The sequence below is a fragment of the Pan troglodytes genome, chromosome 23, assembly GCF_028858775.2.
Source record: "Pan troglodytes isolate AG18354 chromosome 23, NHGRI_mPanTro3-v2.0_pri, whole genome shotgun sequence".
In the NCBI taxonomy this organism is placed as follows: Eukaryota; Metazoa; Chordata; class Mammalia; order Primates; family Hominidae; genus Pan; species Pan troglodytes.
The window spans coordinates 45,617,709-45,643,549 of record NC_086016.1 but is presented as its reverse complement, the minus strand read 5'-3'; the positions used below and the strand labels follow the sequence as shown (position 1 = coordinate 45,643,549).

Here is a 25,841-nt window from a genome sequence, read left to right as displayed (position 1 = left end):
GACTTTTTTCCCCCTCGGGCTCTGTATCCCTCTTAATCTGACCCTGTCTTCTATTCTCCCAGCTCCCAAAGCTCTTCTCTGGGCATCGGCTCGTTTGCACCAACTCAAGCCTGGTTCTTTCCTGAGGACACTCTTTCCCCTGTAGTCACAAGTCACTCCTCACTAACATGTAAGCTTGGCGGGGATGGGGAGCTTTGTCTTTCTCATCCTTTGCCCTATCTCTAGCATCTAAATCAGTGCCTAGCACATCATAAGTGCTCAATAAGTATTTTTCAAATGCATGAATCAATTTTATAAAGTATCATGGCATTATGGCTAAAAATGTTGACTCTGGAGCTAGGCTGCCAGGGCTCAAATCTCAGCTCTGATTCTTCTTCTTCATTATTATTATTATTTACAATAATTTCAACATTTTAGATTCAAGGAATACATGTGCTGGTTTGTTACGTGGGTATTTTGCAGAATGCTGAGGTTTGGGGCATGAATAATCCCGCCACCCAGGTAGTGAGCATAATACCCAACAGGTGGTTTTTCAGCCTACACCCCACTTTATCCCTCCCCACTCTAGTAGTCCCCAGTATCTGTTATTCTCATCATTGTGTCTGTGTACTCGGTGCTTAGCTCCCACTTATCAGTGAGAACATGCAGTATTTGGTTTTCTGTTCCTGTATAAATTCTCTTAGGATAATGGCCTCCAGCTGCATCCATGTTGTGCAAAGGACATGATTTCATTCTTTTTTTATGGCTGTGTAGTATTCCATGGTGTGCATGTACCACATTTTCTTAATCCAGTCCACCATTGATGGGCACCTAGGTTGATTCCACACCTTTGCTATTGTGAATAGCTCAGCTCTGCTTCTTAATAACTGTGTGCCTGTGTGTGGGCACACCCCTCAGCCTCAGCTTCCTTTTTCCTAAAATGGAGATAATAGTAGTAGCTACATCATTGGATTGTTAGAAGGATTAAATGAGGATATATATCATATACATATGATATATATTTATGTTTGTTAATATATATTTATTACAACATATATTTATTACAACAGCCTTAGGAAACTAATAGTTTCCTAATAGGGTTAGGGTTAGGAAACTAATAGTTTCCTAGGGCAGTTATAACAAATTACCATACCCTGGGTAGCTTAAAACAATAAAAATGTATTTTTTCACAGTTCTCGAAGCCAGGAGTTTGGAATCAAGGTGTCAGCAGAGCCATGCTCTCATCTGCTGGCTCTGGGAGCATGCTGCATTGTTTCTCCCAGCTCCCAATGGCTGCCTGCCATCCGGCATCCCTCGGCCTGTAGCTGCGTTACTCCAACCTCTGCCTCTGGCTCCACATGGCCTCTTTGGTCTCTTTCTTCTTTGTCTGCATGTCTTCACATCATGTTCTCTCTGTGTGCCTCTGTCCAAATTTCTCTCTTGTTCTAAGGACACCAGTCATTGGGTGAGGTACTACTCTCATCCAGCACGACTTCATCTTAACTTGATTCCAACTGAAAAGACCCCAGCTCCATTAAAGGTTACATTCACTGGAACCAGGATTGAGACCTCATTATACCTTTTGGGGTACACAATTCAACCGACAACAATGTATAACCCTTAAAATAGGGCCTGGCACCTGAGGGCTGGGACTTGGCTGTTTTGTTCACTATTGTATTCCCAGTTCCTGGATAGAACCTGTCAGAGATGCTCAAAACATCTGTAGAATTAATTAATAATTTATCCGCTCTTTGTCTTCTGCAATACAAATATATTTTCCAAATATATCATGTCTTTTTGTTTTGTTGTAGTTCCATATTTTGCCATTACAATGTTTTCAGTTTTTATACAACCAAATATTTCTATTGTCCTTTTTTTTCCCTAAATAAATTCTAGGTTTGTAGCCATGGTTAATAGGTGTTATTCCTTCATCCCCCACCCCCACCCCCACCTCAGTCTCCTAGACTTTCTTAGAAGAATTTTATTTGTTTTTGTATAGAATGTTTTTAGAGCAGCTTTAGGTTTATAGCAAGATTTAGTGGAAACTACAAAGTTCCCGTATACCCCTGTCCCAACGTGCACAGCCTCCCCCACTAACAACACCTCTCAGCAGAATGCTACATTGGTTACAATCTATGAACATGTATTGAAATTATTACAATTTCTTGCTTATAGAACAAGTGAAATGTCTAGGTCAAAAGAATATGCACAGTTAAATGTTTAATGCATATTGCCATATTACATTTCCAACGATTCTATCAAATTCATTCCTACCACAAGTGTTTGGTAGTTACTAATTTCCAAATGTTTGCCAACTTTGGGTAGAATAAAAAAGTTTAATATATGCTAACATATCAGTCAGAATTATAGTCATTACTTTAATTTGCATTTCTTTGATTTTAGTTAGCCTGAACTTCTCTTTCCCATTGTTTTATCAGAGAATTTATTTTTATTTTTAAATGTAGATGCTTAATCCATGTGGAATTAATTTTTATACTTGATGTAAGATGGGGCTCTTCTTCTATATTTCCTTACTGAATTAGACTATTACCTTTGTCATTTATGACATTCTCATTATGCTAGGGTCTACATCGGAAAACTTTCATCCCACTGATTTATACATCTATTTCTATATAAATGCAATATGGCTCTTTAATCTCTTTAATTTAGTAAAGCAGGTCTTTTCTCAGTGTTCTTCCTTTTTGTATTTTCTTGGCTATTCTCAGGCCAGGTTTATATGTTACCATATAGACTTTAAAATCATTTTATTCAATTACCCCTCAGATGCATTACTGGGATCATAACTGGACTTACATTACATTTATATGTTAGAAATGTATCTGCTCTTGAAATCAGCAAGAGAGAACATAAAGGCGTGCAGAGGCTGAGTGACAGAGAGCCCTGGGATTCTGCAGGGGAAGTGGCTGCTTAGCATCGGCTTTTCCTGTTGCGCCCATTTGTCCTGAGCTTTGAGTTTCTTCCCACTTACCCTTTGAACGACAGATTTGATCTCCAGGACTTGAGAACAGCCTCCTCTGAAGTTGAAGTAGGCACGACTTGTCTGCTTTTATCTGCCATGTTCAAAATCTGTCATTGAAATACTGAATTCACTGCCCGCAGAACACGCTGAGATTTTACATGTGTATGTAGACCCAAGCTGGGTTCTGGATCTTTGCTTCTAAAATGGACATGTCTGGTCAATGCATTAGTTATGCCTGGAATTCCCCTTGACATTGAAAGGCGGTCATGTCACCTCATCTTTCAGTCTCAGTTTTTGTTTTTTTAGTTTTAAAATGTCCACTTTATTCCATATAACACTTAACCAGATATCATTTACATCTGAGAAAGAGATGGCCCATGAGACTGATCTATAGTAAAACACTCTAAGAAATGCAGTCCAATTTTATACATTTCCAGGCATCCCTAGACAAGTGTGTCACAATGCACAATGAGGAAATATACGTATCACTACTACATTTTACATAAAAGGGAAGTATCAATAAACTTTAGAAAGTAGTAAATTCACCTGTCCCTTAAAATATGGGTATGCAATTGTTACAAAGCCATAGTGAATGGTTTATAAAATGTACTTTTATTTTATGTTACTCTGCTGTTACATAGGGCATAACATTTTCACAAGGCTTCTTTGGTACTACAGTCAATGATTAGCAACACACAGTAGTGGTCCAACTCTCTAAATAACAATCACTAGACAAACTGGACACCCTCTCACATGTGCACAAATCTGCATGGAAAAGTACTAAAGTTTTAGACTTGGACTTGCGTACTTTATTTCCTCTTTCTAGTGTATTAAGAAATGACATGCACTTTAATTTGCCAAAAGCAATGCTTGTATTCTGGCAGCAACATGCTACTTCTATCACATAGTAAAGTGAATACCAGAACTACAAAGGCAGGAGGTGTAAGTGAATTTTTATTGGGAAGGGAGGTTGGCAACTTAAACAGCAGCAAATAAAGAGTGAATAAGGAAACTCCCTGTTGCCACAGATACACAAGACCTCCGTATGTGATACAGGAGCCATTTCCATTTGTGACCCCTAGACAGAGATGGCAAGTGCTTTTCCATTCAATCTAATACTTCCGGATTCCTACTAAAAAGGAATACATTAAGAGCATGGAAAAGTTGCTTATTGAAAGGAAACCCCCGAAGAGTAAGGGAGGGAATGTAGAAATTAAGAAGTTATGTGGAACACTCTTTAAATTGCAATTAACTACATTTTCTTATTTTCACAGTAATACAAAACACAGTCACTTGCAGAACTGGTTCAGATTACTCAGTCTCAGTTTTTGAAGCTTGCACTTAGGTTCAGCATTTTGTCATTCTGTGCCATCTAAACACAATTCTAGTCTTTTAGTTTTTATGGGAATAATATATTTAAGAAACAAAAACAAACCAAACCAGCTTATCATTGTCATCATTTTCATTGTCATGATCATGCCAGCAGCAAAGAAGAAAAGAAAACATGAACATTTTTCGACTTTGTGATTGCCATTAGCAAACCATCAGTCTGTGCTGAAGGCCTAGAGTCAGGCACTAAGTAAGGTTGGAGGAAGGATTGATTTTGGAAGTGTGGTGCAGTCCCATCCGCTATGGATCAAATAGAATTAATGTGGGGATCAGATAGAAGATTTAGCCTAGGAACTAGAAATGTCTGGATTTGTGGGAGTGATTTAAATTGTGATCTAATGGTCATAGCATTTTACCAAAGTAAACAGAATCCCAGAGATTCAGAGCTCGAAAGGGCTGCAGAGCTCATCTTACCACTGTTACCTCCTCCCTCCTTGTTCCCCATCATGAACCCCTCAGTGGATGGCGTGTGCTCCCCTGACCACTAATATGTGGCTTTCCTTGACCTGGAACGTGCTAAGCCTGTGCACCCGTCATCTCCTGCTCAAAGAGCTTGCCTAGGGCAGCTCTGTCCCTTCCGTTTGGTCACGAGAGTGAATCTACATAAAGCAGGTCCAAATCCAACCTGCATTTGGGAGCCAAGCCCAGTCAACCCGCACGCAGCCACGCCTGGAATCCCAGCAATTTGGGAGGCCGAGGCAGGTGGATCACCTGAGGTCAGGAGTTGGAGACCAGCCTGGCCAACATGGTGAAACCCCGTCTCTACTAAAAATACAAAAATTTGCCAGGCGTCATGGTGGGCGCCTGTAGTCCCAGCTACTCAGGAGGCTGAGGCAGGAGAATGGTGTGAACCCGGGAGGCAGAGCTTGCAGTGAGCCGAGATCATGCTACTGCGCTCCAGCCTGGGTGACAGGGCGAGACTCTGTCTCAAAAAAAAAAAAAAAGAACAAATGCTTATTTTGTTGTAAGCCACTGAATTTCAGTTTGTTTGTTGTGTAGTTGCTGACTCAGAGACACCCTATCCCTGCTGTAGACCTGTTCCAAACACACGGCACACAACAGTTGGTGAAGAAACAAACCTAGTGTGTCCTCTGTGGACGGTGCCAGGCTGATCAACTGATAGGGAGCAACACGTCTCCCAGGGTGAGGAGCCTGTGCAAAAGGAAGCAGCGTCATGTGCTGTTTGTACAGCCAGAGCCTCAGCTGCACTTCAGCCTCGGCTGCCAGAGCCGGGTTGCAGTCATTGGCTCCCAGGCTTCCCTGGGCAGCAGCACACCCAGCAGTCACCTGAGTGGCTCCTAACTGCTCACACGTGACCGTGAGGCAGGCTCTTGCATCTCTGGGCTTTGGGTTTCTCATCAGTAAAGGACAAAGTTGAACCTGATACTCTCTTATTTCTTCCAGTGCTGAGTCTACGAGACAATGTTGTCCCGTGGAGTCCGACCAACTTGTGTTCAAATCTTTGCTCTACTTCTTACCACTTGTGTCTTCCTAGAAAACAGTTGGCTTATTTTGCCTTTTTAAACTTTGATCTCCTCATTTAGAACATGGAGTTGGTCATACTTCTGTTGAGGCATTGTTGCAAGGTTTAAATGAGGGATGGAAGTCATTCAGTCCTGGGGCGGCCCCTGGTAGCTCCTCAATCAAACGCTCTTTCTTGGCGATCCTTGGGAAGCTTCCGTTCCTGTCTGGAGCCAGAAGGAGGGTTTGTGGCTCAGAAGCCAGTTCTGGCTCTTGACACTATGCTGTTCCTGGTGGGCTCTGTGCTTGAGAAGTGTACCTGTAATCGGGCACACCGTGGCTGTCACTGTTTTCCTGCAAGGGGCTTCTTATCTGAGATGCCCTGCGCCCTGTGACCATTCATGGTGTTCTTCACAGTATTCCTGTTGGTTAAGACTTGAAAAGGAAATCCCATTATTCATCTGCACTCACAGCTGGCAACAGCATCCTGAGCCCAATATCCTGCGGCCTGTGCACATGACCATGGCGTCTTGATTGTCACCCCAGTTTGCATCAGCTTTGAAGATTCTGTCTTGCTGGGGCCACATGGACAGTCAGACGTGTGTCTGATGTTGCTAGGAAGCATTTGCCAAAAGAGTTTGAATTTTCCGTTCAAGTACAAATTAGACCTATTTTGAAAATTTCATATTATTTTCTAGCCATAGTACTCTTCTCCCTAGTACCTGCTTTGCATGTGATCAGATAACCTTGATGACTGGAACTCTCAGATCATGCCTCTGCATTCTGGATGACGCAGCTCTGCGGTGGCAGGTGGTGTATAGGTGGGGGAGGAGCTGGAAGATGAGGGATCCCTGGTATGGGGGAGGTGGGGAGACAGAGCATGTCTGAAATTCTAGACAAGGCAGACTTTTTTTTTTGGTACCTGTTTCATGTTGTCTGTGAATGGGTATGTAAAGAAATAAAAATAATATTACTTATTAAAAATAAAACCCATAACTCTCTTTAGTTTTATCACAAAAGAATTTAGGCCACAGGATTTCCAGGCACGGAGGGATGGCTAAAAAGCCAATCTCAGCCGGGAATGGTGGCTCATGCCTGTAATCCCAGCACTTTGGGAGGGCGAGGCGGGTGGATAACCTGCGGTCGGGAGTTTGAGACCAGCCTGACCAACATGGAGAAACCCCATCTCTACTAAAAATATAAAATTAGCCGGGTGTGGTGTCGCATGCCTGTAATCCCAGCTACTCAGGAGGCTGAGGCAGGAGAATCACTTGAACCCAAGAGGCGGAGGTTGTGGTGAGCCAAGATTGTGCCATTGCACTTCAGACTGGGCAATAAGAGTGAAACTCCATCTCAAAAAAAAAAGCCAGTCTCCAAATTCTATGCTCCTGAATCTCCTCAGGGTGCATCCTTTAAATCTCTGGCTTAAATATAAACAGGAATCTCTCCCTTGGCTCCCCTTAACTGATATTTTCAGAAGAGAACTTTGCTAAGTGTAGTATTAAGAGAAGACTGATGAGGATCCCACGGCTGGTCCAGCACACACACTGAGATACCCACACTGAAGTCTGCACCACCCGTTGAGGAGCTGGCACCTCACAGTCCCTGTCCCGTCTCCCTTTCCTCCTGGATCCTTTTGTGTGTCTCACAAGGAAAGTATCCTTTTATTGGCCTCATAGTATTTTTTTTTTTTTTGAGATGGAGTTTTGCTTTTGTCTCCCAGGCTGGAGTGTAAAGGCGCAATGTCAGCTCACTGCAACCTCTGCCTCCCAGGTTCAAGCGATCCTCCTGCCTCAGCCTCCCAAGTAGCTGGGATTGCAGGTGCCTGCCACCATGCCCAGCTAATTTATGTATTTTCAGTAGAGACAGGGTTTCACCATGTTGGCCAGACTGGTCTTGAACTCCTGACCTCAGGCAATCCACCCGCCTCAGCCTCCCAAAGTACTGGGATTACAGGTGTGAGCCGCTGTGCCTGGTCCACAGTATTCTTAATATTCCAACTCCTTCCTCGCCATAGCTGAATGACCACTTGGTGCTCATATCTGCATAGGCATGGGCTTTCTTAGTCAGACTCAAGATTCAACCAGACACAATAGCAAGAGCCTGATGAGTGTTGCCAGCTGTTCCTTATGTTGACATCCCATTCTCTTCTTCTTATTCAACTTTTAGTGAACACCTACTATGTGCTCTTGGCATATAGAAGTGAAAAAGAAGTGTTGGTAATTCTCTACACAATAGCAATTTGTTGAGTGCCTGCCATGTGTTAGGTTCTATGCGAGGGACTATCTATGGAAGTAAACAGAAGGGGTATGGAAGCTTAAGACTTTTTTTCTGGTCACCCAGGCTGGGGAGGACCGAGAGGGCTCTCCCTGAGCTGTTGATACCTGTATCTTAAGGATGTGCTTGCTGTAGCACCCAGAAAATATTCCTGGGAGTTTTGCTTCCAGTTTGGCTATGTAAGCTTCTACTGGACCAACCTTCCCAGAGATACCAAGTATAAACACTGGACAATGTTAAGTAAGTCAGTAAATCAGTAATTTATTAAATAACCAAATGCCTGAAGGTCCTGGAAAATGAAACTAGACTAGGCAAGAAGATTCAGGAGGGTGTCAACTCCTGAAGATGGGAATAGCAAGAGTGAGTTCCCATTTTCTACAGCTTTTTACTTGAGGAAACTAATAGCCTTTCTGGCTTGAAGAACCAGAGGGAAGAGGTCTGGGTAACTAATGCTACCTGAAAGTAAAGATGGGGATGGAGAAAGGGGGCATTTTGAAAAGGAGAGAGCCAGAGAGTAGATGCTCCAGCTTTTGTGTATAGATTCTTCCTCAATCTCTGGCTGACTCTAAACCACATATGAGCAGAACAGATTGCAAGTAACCTAGCTAAGGATACGAGAACTGAACTGAAATTTAAACTGCAGCCCAACACACTCAAACTTTTTCAGTTTGAGTCCAACCAAGCCTACTGCCTGCTCAAACACATGAACCAAATATATAGATTTATATAAAATACATAGATATATAGATTTATAACATATGTAGACATAAAACATGTCACTCTTTGGAGAACTACAACAGAATCCAGAGGCCCCACACCATAACCTCCACAATGTCCAGGATATAACCCCAAATTATTCAACATTTGGAGAAACAGAAAAAATGTGATCTTTCTTAAGAGACTCTAAGATGAACAGATGTTAGAATTAACACTCAAAGACTTTAAAGTAACCATTATAAAAATGCTCAGTGATACAAAGGAAAATATACTCATAATGAATGAAAATATATGAAATCTCAGCAGAGAAATAGAAATTATAAGAAGAACCATATGGAAATTCTAGAACTGAAAAATAAGATATCTGAAACAAAAAATTCACCACACAGCTCAACCACAGAATGAAGATGACAGAAGTCAATGAGCCCGAGGATAGATTAATAGTTATACAAACTGAAGAGGAGAGAGAAAAATTTTTTAAAAGAGAGAGAAAGAGAGAATAGTGTCTCACAATCATATGAACAATATCAAAAGGTCTAACATAGGTGTAATTGAAATCACAAAAGGAAAAAAGACAGGGACTAGGGAAGAGGATATATGTGAAGAAATAATGGCTAAAATTTCCCAATTTTGGTGAAAGGCCCTAATATAGATTCCAGAAGCTCAGAAAACCCCAAGTAGGATATTACAAAGAAAATAACAGACAAACTGCTGAAAAGCAACATCAAAGACAGAAATCTTAAAAGCAGCATGAGAAAAATGACACATTACAAACAGGGAAACAACATTTTAAATTACCATTGGCCTCGCACCAGAAACAATGGAGGAGGTGAGAAGATAGTGGAACAGTAACATATGGAAAGGAAAAAGGAAAAAAGCAAAAGCAAAACCAAACGTAAACCTCCCAACCCAGAATTTTATACCCAGCCAAAGTCTCCTTTAAGAATGAAGGTGATGATTTCAAACTGAACAAAACAAGAGCTAAGATAATTCATTGCAAGTGGATCTTTGCTACAAGCAAGGCTAAAAGAAGTTCTCAGGATGAAGGAATTTGATACTAGGAAGACTTGGCTGTCCATGACAGAACAAAGAACATTAGAAATGGTAAATCGCTGATTAAATATAGAAGGCTGTTATTTTTCTTCATTTAAAAACCGCATAGGAATATTCAAAACAAAAACCATGGCATTGTCTTGTGGGATTTATAACATATGTAGATGTGAAACAAATGTCAACTATACCAGAACAGGGTGCAGGACAACCCCAGCACTTTGGGAGGCCGAGGTGGGCGGATCACCTGAGGTCAGGAGTTTGAGACCAGCCTGATCAACATGGAGAAACCCCATCTCTACTAAAAATATAAAATTAGCCGGACATGGTGGCACATGTCTGTAATCCCAGCTACTCGGGAGGCTGAGGCAGGAGAATAGCTTGAACCCGGGAGGCAGAGGTTGCGGTGAGCCGAGATCACACCATTGCACTCCAGCCTGGGCAACAAGAGCGAAACTCCGTCTCAAAAAAAAAAAAGAACAGGGTGCAGGAGACCTCTATAAGGTTGCAAGGTTTCTACATTCTATGTAAAGTGGCATAATATTAAGTCTAAATAGACTGTGAAAAGTTCAGAATGTATAGTGTAATCACATAGAAACCACCAAAAAAGTGCTGCAAAGAGACATAGCAAACAAGTGTCACACACACAAACTGGTGGCTGCTTCTCTCACAGGATGTTGTGCAGGGGTTGCGTTTAGAAAGGCTGAGTCCTCACTTTCATCATTGGGCACGCTCTCAGGGCGTCTTCCTTCACAGAGAGGGCCCAGCAACGGTTCCCTGAAATGTTGTGACCTCCTGGGGAAGAGTCGGTCTACAATCTAAGGGATGGCCGGAGTGACGACTATCTGGTAAATCAACACATGCCCGACCATAGTTTGTCAGTCTTTGAGCAACTTTCTTAGGGGAATGCCTCCTAGAAAAGACCAAAGGAAATGACTTGAATGGTTAAACATTTAAATCTGTTTTATAAACTTTGCTGGTGAGCCTTCCTTCTTATTGTATGTCGCCTCCAAGGGTCATGATAAATCTGGTTGATTTGCTGCTGTGTTCATCTTAGAAATGAAAGTGGTGCAAGGGGAGCCTCGGAAGAGGCATCAGAGGCCTTCGCATCTGTGGCCTGCCCTGAGCCTCTTCTGGGAATGGCACTTGCAGCGTTTGTGTTCTCTGCGGTGCTCCGGTGCTCTGTGCCCCTGGGGATTACGCTCCTGCAACCGCTGGACAGGCTGCTGAGGGCCTGGGGGATAGTACGAATCTCCCTGGCACCTCACAGCCCTCTAGGCTGGGGAACATTTGCCTGCAGACATTTCCTTACGATCCACTACATATGGTTTTGTGAAAGAACTGAGCAAGAAGAGTTTGCCATGAATAATTCATGTGCAATTGTTTTCAAAATATAAAGTTTTTTTCAAAGCAAGCAACCAGAGGCTCACCGCGGCTGTGTGTGCTTCTGCGGGGGCCACGGCTTTCTACCTGAACACCAGTGCCATCCTGTGCTGGGACAGGCTCCTCTGCAGAGCTGGGCCGGGGACCATGTGCAGATGGCACAGAACTCTCAGCATTCCCAGTCACGTGCTTCCTGCCGAATTCCACAGGCAGGCCCTGGGGATAGCCTTGTACTCCTGCGTTGCCACCAGCCTCGGTCTCCCTGGGCAGCACTACAACACTTCCATCCCTTCCCTTTTTTCTCACCTGCTAGCCCGGCACCAGCCACACACAGCCTGTTTACTGTTAACCTCCACACGCAGGAAGCCAAGGCCAGGCCTGACTGATTGGACCAGCGTAGATACAGCGCACACTTTCACAATCAGACTGTCTGTTATTTACATAGACAGTGAAAGGGAGAATAAGCCACAGGGGCCAGCTCCCTGGTCCTCTTCCCGAATACCAAAAAGGATGACACCAAAACAAAGGAAGCTGATGACTGCGCCACAAGGTGTGGAGTGCCCTGTTGCCAAGAGCCACGTCCAGACTGCAGCCAAGAGGCTTCCCTTCTACAGCTCTAGTGTGAGGGGCCGGGCAGAAAGCCCCTCACCCTATCAGAACCTGGAGGCAGGAGAAACCGTCTCCTGACAGCCTTACTGGGGAGATAGGGAGGCAGGTGGGAGGTGGGCTCAGGGCAGCTCCTTAGAGGCCTCCCATCCTTTCAGGCTCCACAAAGGCTCAGACTGGCCTTTGCCTATGTGGCCTCTTTGGATACATGGAAGACACCAGGGCTCCATGGCAGAGCTGCTTGCCGCTCCCCCTGGGCCATTTCCTGTCCATTTTCATCTCCTCTCTTCTTTGTCCAGGCCCCTGTGACCTTACTCCAACAGTAGATCTCATCACAGTGGTTAATAAGAAGAATGAGGTTTGAGGACGGGTGTGGTGGCTCATGTCTCAGCATTTTGGGAGGCTGAGGCAGGCGGATCACGAGGTCAGGAGATCGAGACCATCCTGGCTAACGTGGTGAAACCCCGTCTCTACTAAAAATACAAAAAATTAGCTGGGCGTGGTGGCAGGTGCCTGTAGTCCCAGCTACTCGGGAGGCTGAGGCAGGAGAATCACTTGAGCCCGGGAGGCAGAGGTTACAGTGCACCTAGGTAGCACCATTGCACTCCAGCCTGGGTGACAGAGTGAGACTCTGTCTCAAAAAAAAAAAAGAAAAAAGAAAAGAAAAGAACTGGGTTTGAACCCCAGGTCTGCCACTTTCTATTCATATGTCTAAGAAAAGTGACCCAAACTCCCTAAGACTCAGTTTGCACAGCATTAAAATGAGGTTAGAAAGAGTGCCTTTCTTGAGGCTTCTGCTGAGGATTAAATGAGATCCGTGTGGAGCCTGTACAGAGCTCCGCACAGTGCCTGGCACACACGGGCACTAAGGGGTGCTGCGCAGTGACCATGATGAGAGCGACACTGCAGCACGGCCTCACCTGGTCCCTCCGTTCCCTCCCCAGCCGCCTCTTCCGCTGAATGCAGCGAGCACCGCTGCACTGCTCCACCACCTGGAACTTACTCTGGCTTCTGGTGACATCTGTTGACTTTGTTGATGATAACCTGTGTATTCCTCACCCCTCAACACACTTTCTTCACAACCCATCGGCAAACCCAGTTCTCCTAGAAAGCCTTCCGTCCCCTGTTCCGGGTGGGATTGGTCATCCTGGACGTCTTTGGCCCCTTGGCCCATAGATGCATTTAGAACTGTGATTCTGTGTTCTTTTCTGAAGGAAAACCCATGTTTTCCCATTTGGATTGTGAATACTCTGAGATCAGCAGAGGTGGTGCCTTCCATCTGCCTCTATCCACCCAGCATCCCTTCTGTGGGTGGCTCACATCCACGCAGGCAGCTCTGTCTGGGTTTTTGGCCAAAGGGCATCATCTTTTCTGTAATTCCTAGGGAGATGTCATCGAGACGATTCCACTTCAGTATTTGCAAGGCAGGGAAGAGTGTTTTCTTGGGTGCTCCCTCTGCCCCCAACATACCCAAAACTGAAACAGTAGGTCATGTGTTTGGAGGGAAGGAATCAGGGATAACTTTCAGCAAGTGGACTAGCATATGGAGAAGAAAAAAGAGCATTCATGGATGGCCACCCCCATTTAAAAAAACACAGCCGCTTTTCATGTAAACTGGGAGCATAATGAAACTTGAATGAAAACTTCAGTTTTCCCTCCTCAAACTACCTTGCTTGCTTTATTTTGTTTTCTTGAATCTATGTGAACATAAACCTAATGTATGAGACTCTAAAGCCATGGCAGTGACAAGTGTGGCTTTGGGTATCTTGGATGGCACAGCTTGGAAAAGTCTGCAGTGGCACCTGTGGGCCTGAGCACCATGCCAACTGTGCCACTTGTCCCTTCGTTCACTCACTCACCCAACAAACACAAGCCTTGTGCAAGGCCCAGGGACACAGGAGACTCGGTCCCACCCCCTGGCAGCCTGTGGGTGGGGTCAGACAAATAACAATCATGAGCCCTGCTGTGAGCCAGCACAGGGGCAGGAGGTGCTCTGGGAGTAGTGACTCGCGGACCACCTAACGCCTCTCCACCCTCCCCTGTCTCCCTCGTCAGGTACTGGAAGACACTGGGATGCCCATGGACGATGATCAGTATGCCCTGCTGACCACTAAAATAGGCTTCGAGAAGGAAGGGATGAGCTATCTTGATTTTTCAGCAGGATTTGAAGGTAGCTAATGGCCAAGTCCACACCCTGTGGGATGCGTCCTGGGTGACACTGCATGTCTTTGCTAGCAGTGCCACCAGGCCACTCGGGTTGAAGTAGCACAAGCTGAGATGTTGAAACGAGGTGTCTTCCGGGGCTGCAAACAACCATTTTTATTTCATTTTATCTGACCATATTCAGAACTGTGAGTGCAGAACTTTGCCTGAAAGAGTCTTCTACAAACTCAGAACACAAATGGTTTAGAAAGTTTGTGCCCCAAAGCCTGTTTCTTCAATCACACCTCACGGCCTTTAAGATTTTCCCCTAATGTAGTTGCTGGTTATCTGTAGTTAACAATACCACACACAGGCAACACGAATATTATTCCTCCCTGTGGACAGAGAAGGATGCAGAGATTCTAAAAGGCCACCCAGCCCCGCCCCCAGCCCCGCCCCCCACCCGATGTTAGGAAACCCATCTTTGTGCAGTGTCCTGGGGCCGCCTTTCCACTCAGTGATGCTGCTTTCTCACACACCAAAGACATTTTGGTGGACAAACAAGCCCTCTAGAGAAGCTGCAGAAATCACACAGATATCTCAATGGAATACTCTTCTCTTTTGCTGCAAATACCCTGCAGGCTGGCAGGGCGGAATGCAGGAGCCCCGTTCATTTTTCATTTTCCCAGCCTTGGATCTGGAGATGACCGTGTGAGGTGGTGAGTTTCCCAGAGACTCAGGCTGGATCCTTGCCAAGGTCCCCCTAGCCTTGTCAGACTGTCATTTGCCACCCCTTAGAGAGGTCCCACACTCCTGAAAAATGGCATCATGAGAAGCCAGAGCGTTTTAGAATTTCAGCACCGTCCCTGGGTAGATGTTTTGATATTTTTTAAGGAAAATAAGAAGGAGAAGGAACTCACCTGCATTTTAGTGAGTGTGTCCCACCTGCCAGGTGTATTCATTTTTCAGGTAAGGAAATTGGGGCCCAGGGTGCATAGGTCACTTGCCCCACGTCCCAGTGCTGGCGAGGCCGTCACAGCTGGAACTGGACTCCGTCTCTGTCACCTGCTCCCAGCTTCCTGGCTGCCTGTGTTCTCCTCCCCTCACTTCCTGCTTCTCCTCTCCCTGCCCGTCTCCTCCTTGCCCCTCTAAGCTGCGTTCTCACACATGAAGATTCTAGCAAAGTGGAGAGTGAGGCCCTGTGTGGCCCCTGCTAGGGGTCAGGGGGATGTGGCAGAGGGGTCAGGCGGTGGGGTGGGGGTGTTTATCTGCCAGGCAGTAAGGAACCAGAGGGAGGCCACTTGCAGTGTCTGCAGTGAGGCAGGTGAGGCAGAAGCCAGGCTCAAGAGGGGCAGAGGATGCCCACGAGCTTGGGGCGCCCTGTCCCCCGTCCATCTGCCCACCACACCGTGGGGAGGGTGCAGGAGCAACAGGTGCAGAGAACCACGTCTGGAACCAAGTCCCTGGTGTGTAGCCTGGCTTTGACACAAGGTCACACTCAGATGACCCCAGCCTAATGGAAACGGGGTAGACATGGAAGTTTTTTGTTTGTTTGTTTGTTTGTTTTTGTTCCTGTTTTTGATTTTTGAGATGGAGTCTCACTCTGTCACCAGGCTGGAGTGCAGTGGCATGATCTCAGCTCACTGCAACCTCGGCCTCCTGGGTTCAAGTGATTCTCCTGCCTCAGCCTCCCAAGTAGCTGGGGCTACAGGCGTGCACCACCACACCCAGCTAATTTTTGTATTTTTAGTAGAGATGGGGTTTCACCATGTTGGCCAGGATGGTCTCGATCTCTTGACCTTGTGATCCGCCCACCTTGGCCTCCCAAAGTGCTGGGATTACAGGCGTGAGCCAACGTGCCTGGCCGACATGGAGTTTTTAAGGAGAGGTTACACTTCCTTCCTTAATTTTAGGGGAGCGAGAGGGCATGGGCAGTAGGGAACCAACGGGTCTTAGTATCAGACAGCCTGGATTCAGCTGTGCTGTCCATGAGCTCCACCTCCCAGGCGAGCCGGGGACCCCTGAGCCTCACCACCCCCTAGGTAAAGTGCATGGGATGATAGGTTTTCTTGTGTGTAAACAAACACGAGGACCTTCTCCTGAGCGTTGCTGGAAGGACCAAAAAATAGATGAAGCCCTCAGCATCTTACTTAACAGATACGCAGTCAGGAAATAGCCACTGAACTAATGGATGTTGAATGAATTCTATATTCTTGTCTTTAGGACATGATTCCAGGAAACAAAAAAGAGGCAGGAATTCTCATTCTCCTCCTCTGGGAATTGGGAGATGAACAAGAGACACAGGACAAGTAAACAGGGTGCCAAGTGCAGTCTGTGAGGGTGAAAGGAGGCCCCACAGTCTGCAGCATGGTTCCTCCTGGAAGAGGAGGAAAGTGTCTGAGAAACTGAAGGAAAAGAAACTAGATAGTAAGAAAATCAATGCTGTGTTCAACTCACAGGAGGGTACTGTATGGGGTTTTAACAGGATTCGGGACAGGCAGAGATAAAGTGTTGATGTAGAAATGAAGCCAGTGGGCCGGGTGTGGTGACTCACGCCTATAATCCCAGCACTTTGGGAGGCTGAGGCGGGCGGATCACCTGAGATCAGGAGTTTGAGACCAGCCTGGCCAACATGATGAAACCCTGTCTGTACCAAAAGTACAAAAATTAGCCAGGCGTGATGGCAGACACCTATAATCCCAGCTACTCAGGAGGCTGAGGCAGGAGACTCGCTTGAACCCAGGAGGCGGAGGTTGCAGTGAGCTGAGATTGCACCACTGCACTCCAGCCTGGGCAACAAGAGCGAGACTCCGTCTCAAAAAAAAAAAAAAGAAGAAGAAGGAATGAAGCTGATGGGCACTAATGGAAACCCTGATCTTTGTAATTGTTCCAGATCCTCCAATGAGAGGGCCGGAAACCACTCCGCCGCAGCCTCCAACTCCTTCAAAAAGTTACGTGAACAGCCACTTTATCACCGCAGAAGAATGCCTGAAGCTTTTCCCCAGGAGGCTGAAGGAGTCATTCCGGGTAAACCGTGACTGTCTGGCGCTGGGCTTCTCTAGGCCTCCCCTGCTCCCAACCACGCAGCCCAAGTGGGTGTGAGTCCTGGTGTAGGTCATGTCCCAGTCAGCCCGAGGGACACAGAGCGTTTCCCTCTGCAGACCCAGCATTGGTCAGGGAGAGGCATGTGGGGAGGATGGGGCTTCCTCCCTCCCTGAGGGACCCCCGTGGACACTTTGCTGGCAGAAGGCTAAGGAGACCCTTTTGACAAAGAGGTGGATGTTGGTGGAGAAGAAGCATGACAACCCACGGTACAGTGACTTTGAAACCCGTTCATCCATTCCCTCATTGATTCCCTCATCCATTCACCCACCAAACAAGTGTTATACACTTACTATGTGCTAGAATCTGTGCTAAATGCTGGGGATGAAAGCTACCAGCCCCACCCCAGGGAGCTCAGTCTAATCCCAGACACAGATGGTAAACAGACAAGTCATATTCATAATGATTGGCTGTTGTCGAAGGAACTGGAGCATCCTCTGGAGGCACAAGGAAAAGATCCCTTTAAGGAGGACTCCCTGGAGGAGGTGGCCCCCACACTGAATCGTAAGGCCTAAGCATGGGCTGGCCAGGAAAGGAGGGAGCCATAGATGAGGCAGCCTGAGCCAGGCCGGGACAGATGAGGCATGGGCTCTGGGGAAAAGCATGTGGCTTGTCGTGGTGGAGGTGTGCGTGCCACGTGCAAGTTGTAACAGACAAAACAGAAGTAGACGGCAGCCATTCAAACATAGAGGCCGGTACAAGATGATCTGAGCTCTTTTTGTGATGAGAAGTAAAAGAGGGTGAAGAAAGTTAGGGCGATCAAGTCAATAAGGCGAACCCCGAGACAGGGCCGAGGGTATCAGGGAGTTAGACTGCGTCCTCACCCCGTGGGTGGAGGGAACACATCCAGAGGCAGAATGGAGATGGGTGAAGTCCAGAAGGGAAGGGACGGGCGAGAGACTGGGTATCAGAGCAGCCTGGGGGGCTGTGGGGAGGGCAACACCCCATTTCCTGTGCTCTGAGGCACCTCCCCAGACTGATCACCCCTGGAGATTCATTTTGGTTACCAGGCTCCCGTTTCCACATGCCCATGCATTTATGGCATCAGTCCAGCTTAGACTTTCTAGCAGGGCTCAGATTTTGAACATTCTCTCCAGTTTTCAGAATGTGCATCCTAATTTTTGGTTTGAAAAAATATGATCGCCATATGCATACATGGAGAAGGATTGGTCCTAATGATCTCATCCAGGCTAAGTGGCCAGCCAAGAGGAGCACTCTGGGAACCACTGGCCTGTGGGCTCCAGCGTGGAGGAGGCAGGGGTCATTTAAGTGGGGAGTGCCTGGTCCTCCAAAGGAGAGCCGGGCTGGGTGGGAGGCAGCGGCCCCTGCAGGGAGAGAGAGCAGAACGGAGGCAAAGGCTCCAGGAGCAGACTCCCTTCTGTGCTGGTCGGCAGGGCCTCCACGGGCACCCTAACTGTAGAGGCCTGGCAGCTGCCTCACTGCACCTTGCCCATTGCAATGCAGGCCCCTCCCCGTTCCCTCTCTCAGACTCTCTCCTCTCTTCCTCACATACTCCTCGCGTCTCCCAGTGGAGGCCGTGGGAAGCCCAGCTCCATGCTACATCGTTGCTTTCCTATCTTTACGATCAGTGAAGCTTGGCTACAGCCAACATATATCCTGTGTTTTCCAAAGAAATCTCTATTTTAAATAATGAATTCATTCAACAGACCATCACCGACACCCACTCTATCCCGCCAGAGAATTTATCAACTAGTGGGTGAAACAGAGGAGTGAACCCCTAATTGCCAGTTTTTATGTGAGACAGACTGGATGCGGGTTATGTCCGGGGCTTGTGAGGACTTGGCTTGTGTCCCTGCAGGTATACGCAAAGTGGACAAAGCACGGGTCTCAATTTTTTAATGGGATGCTACAGTCACTTTTTTTGAATTTTTTTGGTAGAGACGAAGTCTTGCTATGTTGCCCAGGCTGGTCTCAGACTCCTGGGCTCAAGCGATCCTCCGACCTCAGCCTCCCAAAGTGCTGGGATGACAGGCATGAGCCACTGTCCCTGGCCTCATATATCTTTTAGAAACAAATAGGATTAACCTGTCAACCCACAAATAGGGTCACAGTACACTCAGTTCTCTGCAACTTCACTTTGCACTTCACAATTCGTCTTGGACTCCTGGCCCTCGCAGGATTGTCTCATCCATGTGCATCTCTGACCGGAGTGCCCACTGTGCTCTCAGGATACATCCTGCTCCCGCCTGGCCGGCCCACAAGACCCCTCACCCCCTCACCCTTTCCTGCCTTTGCACATTCTGTTCCTTTGCTTGGATGGTGCCTCCCCTTTGACCAGTGAACTCCTCCCCAAGCTTCTGTCCTTCTGAAGCCTTTCACATCAGCTGAGAGGTTGCCACTGCACATTCCCCTCTCTCCTCACGTCCCTCACAGCACACAGCCCACAGGGTGCTGCAGTTAGATTCAACAGTGAGCCCCGAGCCATTTCTACATCATTCACCACAGTAACCCAAGGGGCTGCCACAGTGCCTGCCACAATGCACATGACCGATTTGTATTTGCTGATTGAACACACCACACCTGATGCCGGGCAGCGAACTGGAGGGCCACACACAGGGCCTTGTGTGTTCTGACACCCACAACCACCCTGTCAAGTAGGTTTAATGTTCCCGTGTTATGCTGGATACCCTGAGGGTCAGAGACGGGGAAAAAGTGACACAAAGCCACACCTCTAGTACATGGCACTGTCAGGAACTGAAATAACACCGGCTCGATTCCAAAGCCTCTGTACTACGCACTAACATTGGGGAAGCTGAAGACTGAGATTTGAGGAATGATTAGTTTATAAACTTGTGAAGATTAGCCATGTATGATCTCATAGCATCTAGCTTGTCCCTGGAGTCCAGAATCCAGGCTGGCCCCACCTGGCCCTCACACCTCTGTCCCTGCAGTAATCACGCTGGATTGCCGTGATTTGCTTCCTGTCTTGCTTCCCTAGTAGATAGACAGTGAGGACCTGGGTGTCAGGGGCCACGTTGCAGTTATGGTGTCTGTGTACCCAGCAGAGTGCTTTGTGCCTAGGAAATGCTGCTCCTTCATGTCCAGCAGCCCCATCTCACAGACGTTATGGTGAGCATGGCTCGGAGAGCTGGAGCTGCAACAGGGAATAGATCAGAGCCCAGACTCATGCTTATGTTCTAGGGGGAAGTGCAGTGGACACAGAAACCTCTACTAGATCAGGTGGTGACATGTGCCAAAGAGAAAAGTAGAGGATCGTGGGAGGCCAGTCAGGGCTGGTGCCATTGTACAGAGGAGTCAGGAAGTGCCTCTCTGGAGAGGGGACACTCAGACACAGTCATGAAGGAGCCAGAGTGAGCCCTGCGGACACTGGAGAGGGCTCCCTGCGATACCCTGAAGCAGGCTCGGCCTGTTCAGAGAACAGTGAGGGGACGGGTGGGATGGGGGTGTAGACAGGCTTGTGGGCCACGGCCAGGCCTTGGCCTTGGACTCTGAGTGAGAAGGAGAGTCAAGGGGGTTGAGCAGAGGCGCCTCATGCATGACGTCAGCTGTAAGGGATCGCTCGGGAGCGATTGCACAGAGCAGAGGCCACGGAGCCGACGATGGCAGCTGGGAGCCATCACGAGGTTCCTGCAGGACTCCAGCGACCTTGGGTGGGGGCCGAGGTGGTGCGCCTGGGAGAGGGGGTCCAGTGCTAATGCACTCTGAAGGGAGAGCCAGCGGGATGTGTGGGCAGACTGGATGTGGGTGTGAAAGGAAGCGAGGGCTCAGAAGGGCTCCCAGGTTTGTGTCTGAGCAACCAGGAGGAAAGAGCTCCACTTACTGAGATGGGAAGACTTAGGAGGAGTAGGGTGGGGACAGGGGGTGGAGGTCAGGAGTTTGATTTGGGCCATGTTCAGTTTGACATCCCAGAGAAAATGCCCCCAGACCACTGGAGATGTGAGGCTGTGGGTGGGGGGGTGGCGGCTTGGGGCTGGCAGTATAGAGGGAATCATCAAGAAACAGATGGGCCTGCACCCCAGGAGGCCCCCTCGGGCAGAGTTAGACATCAGCCTCCCTGCCACACTGTATTGTCTTCCAGAGGCAGGGGCGGCATCTTTTAAATTCATTTCCACAGTATTTAGCATGGCGATTGCACATATTAGGTACTGAATAATTTTTGGTGAATGAATACATGAGTGAATACAGAGAGAGCTTTCCACAAAATCCCCACACACTTGCATGAGGCACTTGAGTCACAGCAGGTCTTGCTTGATATCCTAAGTAACCTCTGTGGGAGGAGCCTGTAACAAGAGGGGACAAGAGCAATGCCACCAGAGCAGCCAGGTAACTCCTAGGTGAGGGGCTGCGTCAGGTGCCGATGGAACGAGGTGGCTTGGGGCCACATCAACTTTTCAGGCCTGAGACCCGGGAAGCAGGTGCATGTGGGAAATAGGCATTGGCCCCGGGCAGAGCCTTGCACTTGCTGTATGATCCTAGGCAAATGGCAAGTGCAACAAACAGCATTTTAGAATGCCAGGAAAGCCAGGCTCGTTCTAAGCACTTTGCATCATTAGCAAATTCACTCCTCACAAACAACCCAAGGACGCAGGGACTGTCATAGTCCCCATTTTACAGATGAGAAAACAGAAGCATCACAAGGTTATCTCACCCATGGTCACGTTGCTAGTAAGTGGCAGAGCTGGGGTTTGCCACTGAGCCACCTCCTGCACAGTGCACGCTCCATCACACATCAGGGTCTCTAGTCACGGATTCCCTGGGAACCCTGAGCCTCTGTTTCCTCATCTGCAAAATAGGAATCCCTGTGCCCTCCAACCAGCACGATGGGCTGAGTGGAAGTCCTTCAGTTGTGGCAGGCTTGTGGATCCCAGACACGGCCGATCTCTATCACGGTCATGGAAACAGAGGCCTGGCCTTCAGGTGGCTCCCTGGTGTGAGATTCAGTGCAGTATTTGTTTGGCTGTAGACAGAAGCAGCCACACATTATGAAAGTGATAGAAAACATTGCCAGCAGGAACCTCCAGTACTTTCTCCTTCCCTTCCTTCCTGGACTAGAAGTACAAGCTCCACAAACCGAGAGTGTGGAAGGAAAAGAAAAGTGGCTTTTTCCTTTCCCTGAACTCTTTGCATTCAAAGAGGATCATTTATATCCCCTGGGTAGCTGGAGAGCTTTGTAATTTCTTGGGAAAAGCAAAGCACGGCGAGGATATTCCTGGAACAGCCAAGTCTCTAAAAGCAATAGTTGGGGCCCAGCCAAGCTGCCCCTCCTCGCGTGGAGATGAGGCTCTACACGTGGGGGTGTGCATGTGTGGCCGTCCGGGGCTCTTGGGGAAGGGCTTTGACGTGTGTGTTTTGTTTTTAGGACCCCTACTCTGCCTTCTTTAAAACAGATGCTGACAGGGATGGCATAATCAACATGCATGACCTTCACAGACTGCTCCTGCATCTACTGCTTAATCTCAAAGACGACGAGTTTGAGCGCTTCCTTGGCCTTCTTGGCCTGAGACTTAGTGTCACTTTAAATTTTCGGGAATTTCAAAATTTGTGTGAGAAGAGACCATGGAGAACAGATGAAGCGCCTCAAAGACTCATTAGGTAAGAAGGCAGCACGGGTCTGTGTCTTTAATATATGCCGGCCCGTGCCACTGTGACGTCCGGCATTTCCATGGCGTCCGCAAAGGGATACAAAGAATGGAGTGATTATTTTTTTCTTTTTCTTGGTTCAGAAAAAGTCATACAAGGAATATGCATTCAGTGTAGAACAACCAGAAAATACAGCCCTGGTCTTACCACCTGTGAGCATCATTTTTATATTTTGCTGGGTATCATTTCAGTCTTTTTTCATATGCATATACTTACATACGTGTGTGTGACACACATATATAAATATATACATATATACGTGTGTGTCTTTCTTATACATATACTTACATATATATTCATGTGTGTATGAAAATATATATATACACACATACATATATATACACACACATACATACATATACTTATTTTTCTATGTATTAATCTGGGTTCAAAAATATATGCTTTTTGCTCAGTCTTTTAAAATTGAAGCTTGGGAGACCTGTGAGCACAGCCTGTCCTCTGTCCAAGGCTGGGCCCGTCCTCTGCAGGGGCAGGCAGAGGGCCGTGCACCAACTCTGTGCAAATAAACCTTTGTCAAGTGAACACAGTAGCCTTCTTCTTCGGGAACTGATGCCTCCTACCTCCTCTTCACCTCCAAATGTTAAGCTAGGTGATGACTGTGAATTTGGGGAATGCAGACCGTCTGTAGTAATTGATGGGCACTGAGAAGCTATCTGTGCCAACTGCCTTAGGAGACGCAAGAACCTCCTCCAGCCCCTCCCCGGGCAGTGCTGCCCCCTAGGCCCCTGCCCAGCCCATATGGCGTCACTCTTAGCCAGGAGAATCTCAGTGTCCAGCTGAGCTCCGGCTCAGTGCTGTTTCCTTGGCCTTCTCCCAGGGAGCACGTACACTCCTTGAAGGCACAATGGGGCTACCATCCAACCCCATCCAACAGTGGCAGCAGGGGATCACCCGTCCCCATCGGCTCCCTGCTGAGATCTGCCGAGAGCCGACATGAATGAAGTAGCAAGTCATCTCCTCCTTGACCAATTATTATTACATGAGTAATTCTGAAATGCTGTGCGCTATGCTAGTACCGAGGTGTGTCTTCCCATGTGATGATACAGCATCATAGTGACACTCACTATGCTGTTTTGCCCTTGAGGCACTCACAGTCCCCAGGGGTTCTAGACAGGTATCGCATCTACCTAGGCAAGGGCAGCTCCCTGAGAGTGGAGCCCCTGGAAGCCACAGCCACTGTGCCAGACTGTTGTGACACTTGGCTAGGCTGCAGAAGGCCCTCTGATCTTGCACGCTGATTTTTCTCCCTGAATGCATAGGTTTTATTTTGTCTATGCTAAAAAAATAAAAAAGCAAGCAAGAAAGAAAATGATGATAGCAAAATGATCATCTAACATGTAAGTTGGACACCTGCTTCCAACGGCTCAGGTTCTCAGGAGCTTTAATATGAGACTTGATTGCCTAACATTAAAACAAACAAACAAACAAAATTCTTCCCAAAAAATTCTCTGGAGAAAGTTCATTTTCCATTCTCTGCAGAACGAACATGGAAAATTTCAACCGCAAAGTGCAGTTTTCCCATTCAGATGACTCAACCTTATTATTTGTATGTATACACTCATTCATCAAATATTTACTAAGGGCCTACTATATGCTAGACATTGTCCCAGGACTAGACGGTACAACAGTGAATAAGACCCAGATGCTCCTTTTGAGGGGCTCAGGGTCGAGTATGAGACAGGTACGAAATAGATGACCCAAGTGCCACAGGAACAGAGGGAGGCGCCCGTGAGTTGCTCAGGAAAAGGAGGGACGTTTGAGCTGGATCTTGAAGTTTGAGTAAGAGTTTGCCAGGTGCAGGCTAGAGGAAAGGTCATTCCAGGCCAGGGAAGAGCATTTGCGAGATCACAGAGGCAGGCGGGAGTGTTAAGCACGTTTGGGAAATGGGGAGAGGATGCATGTGTGGGATCCACCTGCATGGTGGGCCTGGTTGGGGAGGAGGCCAGGAGGGCAGGAGGGCGGGCTGTGAAGGACGTCACCTTCTATCAGTAGGCAGGGGAGGCCGTATGCTATGGAGTGAGGGAGTTACACTGTGCTTTAGAAAGATCCTTCTGTACCCTGGAGTGGCAGATGGACACAAAGGAGGAGAGGCTGCAGCCCAGTGAGAACTGACTTGGTCCCCGGGGTCTGGTGGACCCAAACCAAAGCACTGCTTCAGAAAGCTAAGCCCACCCTGGCCATGCCCTGTGTTGTGTTTCCTGAAGACATGTCCTTTAATACCCCAGCAGCCTTGAAAGGAGGCATTCCCAGCTGGTTTCACAGATGAAGGAGTGCGGGCTCAGAGAACAGTTAGTGACATGTCCATAAGGACACAGATAATGAGCAGTGGGGCAGGGATTTGAGCTCAGGAGTCTGTTGGGAGGGGCCACCTCCTCTGCCTGGACAGCCTGCCCTGTTCCACCTCCACCACCAAGCAGACCTGGATACCACCCCTTTCTTTTTCTTTTTTCTTTTTCTTTTTTTTTTTTTTTTTTTTTTTGAGAAGGAGTCTCGCTCTGTCACCCAGACTGGAGTACAGTGGCGGAATCTCGGCTCACTGCAAGCTCCATCTCCCAGGTTCACGCCATTCTCCTGCCTCAGCCTCCCAAGTAGCTGGGACTATAGGCACCCACCACAATGCCCGGCTAATTTTTTTTTTTTTTTTGTATTTTTAGTAGAGACGGGGTTTCACTATGTTAGCCAGGATGGTCTCGATCTCCTGACCTCGTGATACGCCCACCTTGGCCTCCCAAAGTGCTGGGATTACAGGCGTGAGCCACCGCGCCTGGCCGGATACCACTCCTTTCTAAAAGTCTTCCTGCCCTCTTGGTTGGGCCCCTCTGCTCTCTGGGTCTTCACTTTCCACCTGTATCATAAAAACACAATACTTTGGAAAACGTTGAGAGTTCCTAACTTTGCTGAAAAGAGGACACTCTCTTGTTTGCTTCATAACTGCCAAACATTTTCATTTTAAGGTATATAAATACCAAGTAGAATGACTGATCCAATGACTTATTCCTTTTTTTTCTACTTCTTCGATTCCCTTCCAGTCCTTGTTTAAAACACACTTGCCTTGACCATTTATCCACTTACAGCCTGCATGGAGTACATTTTAATGCACAAACATCTTAAA

General features: G+C 47.4%; 1 protein-coding gene across 21 annotated transcripts in view; it reads left to right on the top strand.

Moving 5' to 3' along the window:
* EFCAB6 (EF-hand calcium binding domain 6) overlaps positions 1-25,841 on the top strand; it is a 283,240-nt gene that overhangs the window by 165,112 nt on the left and 92,287 nt on the right. For all 21 annotated transcript variants that reach the window (XR_010155956.1, XR_010155963.1, XR_010155962.1 and 18 more), the window contains 3 exons: positions 13,898-14,012; positions 16,878-17,011; positions 22,428-22,660. Coding sequence is in view for 11 of the 21 variants with exons in the window: in XM_016939334.4 (XP_016794823.3) it covers positions 13,898-14,012; positions 16,878-17,011; positions 22,428-22,660 (482 nt within the window). In the remaining 10 variants the exon portion in view is untranslated. The remainder of the gene's footprint in view (positions 1-13,897; positions 14,013-16,877; positions 17,012-22,427; positions 22,661-25,841) is intronic.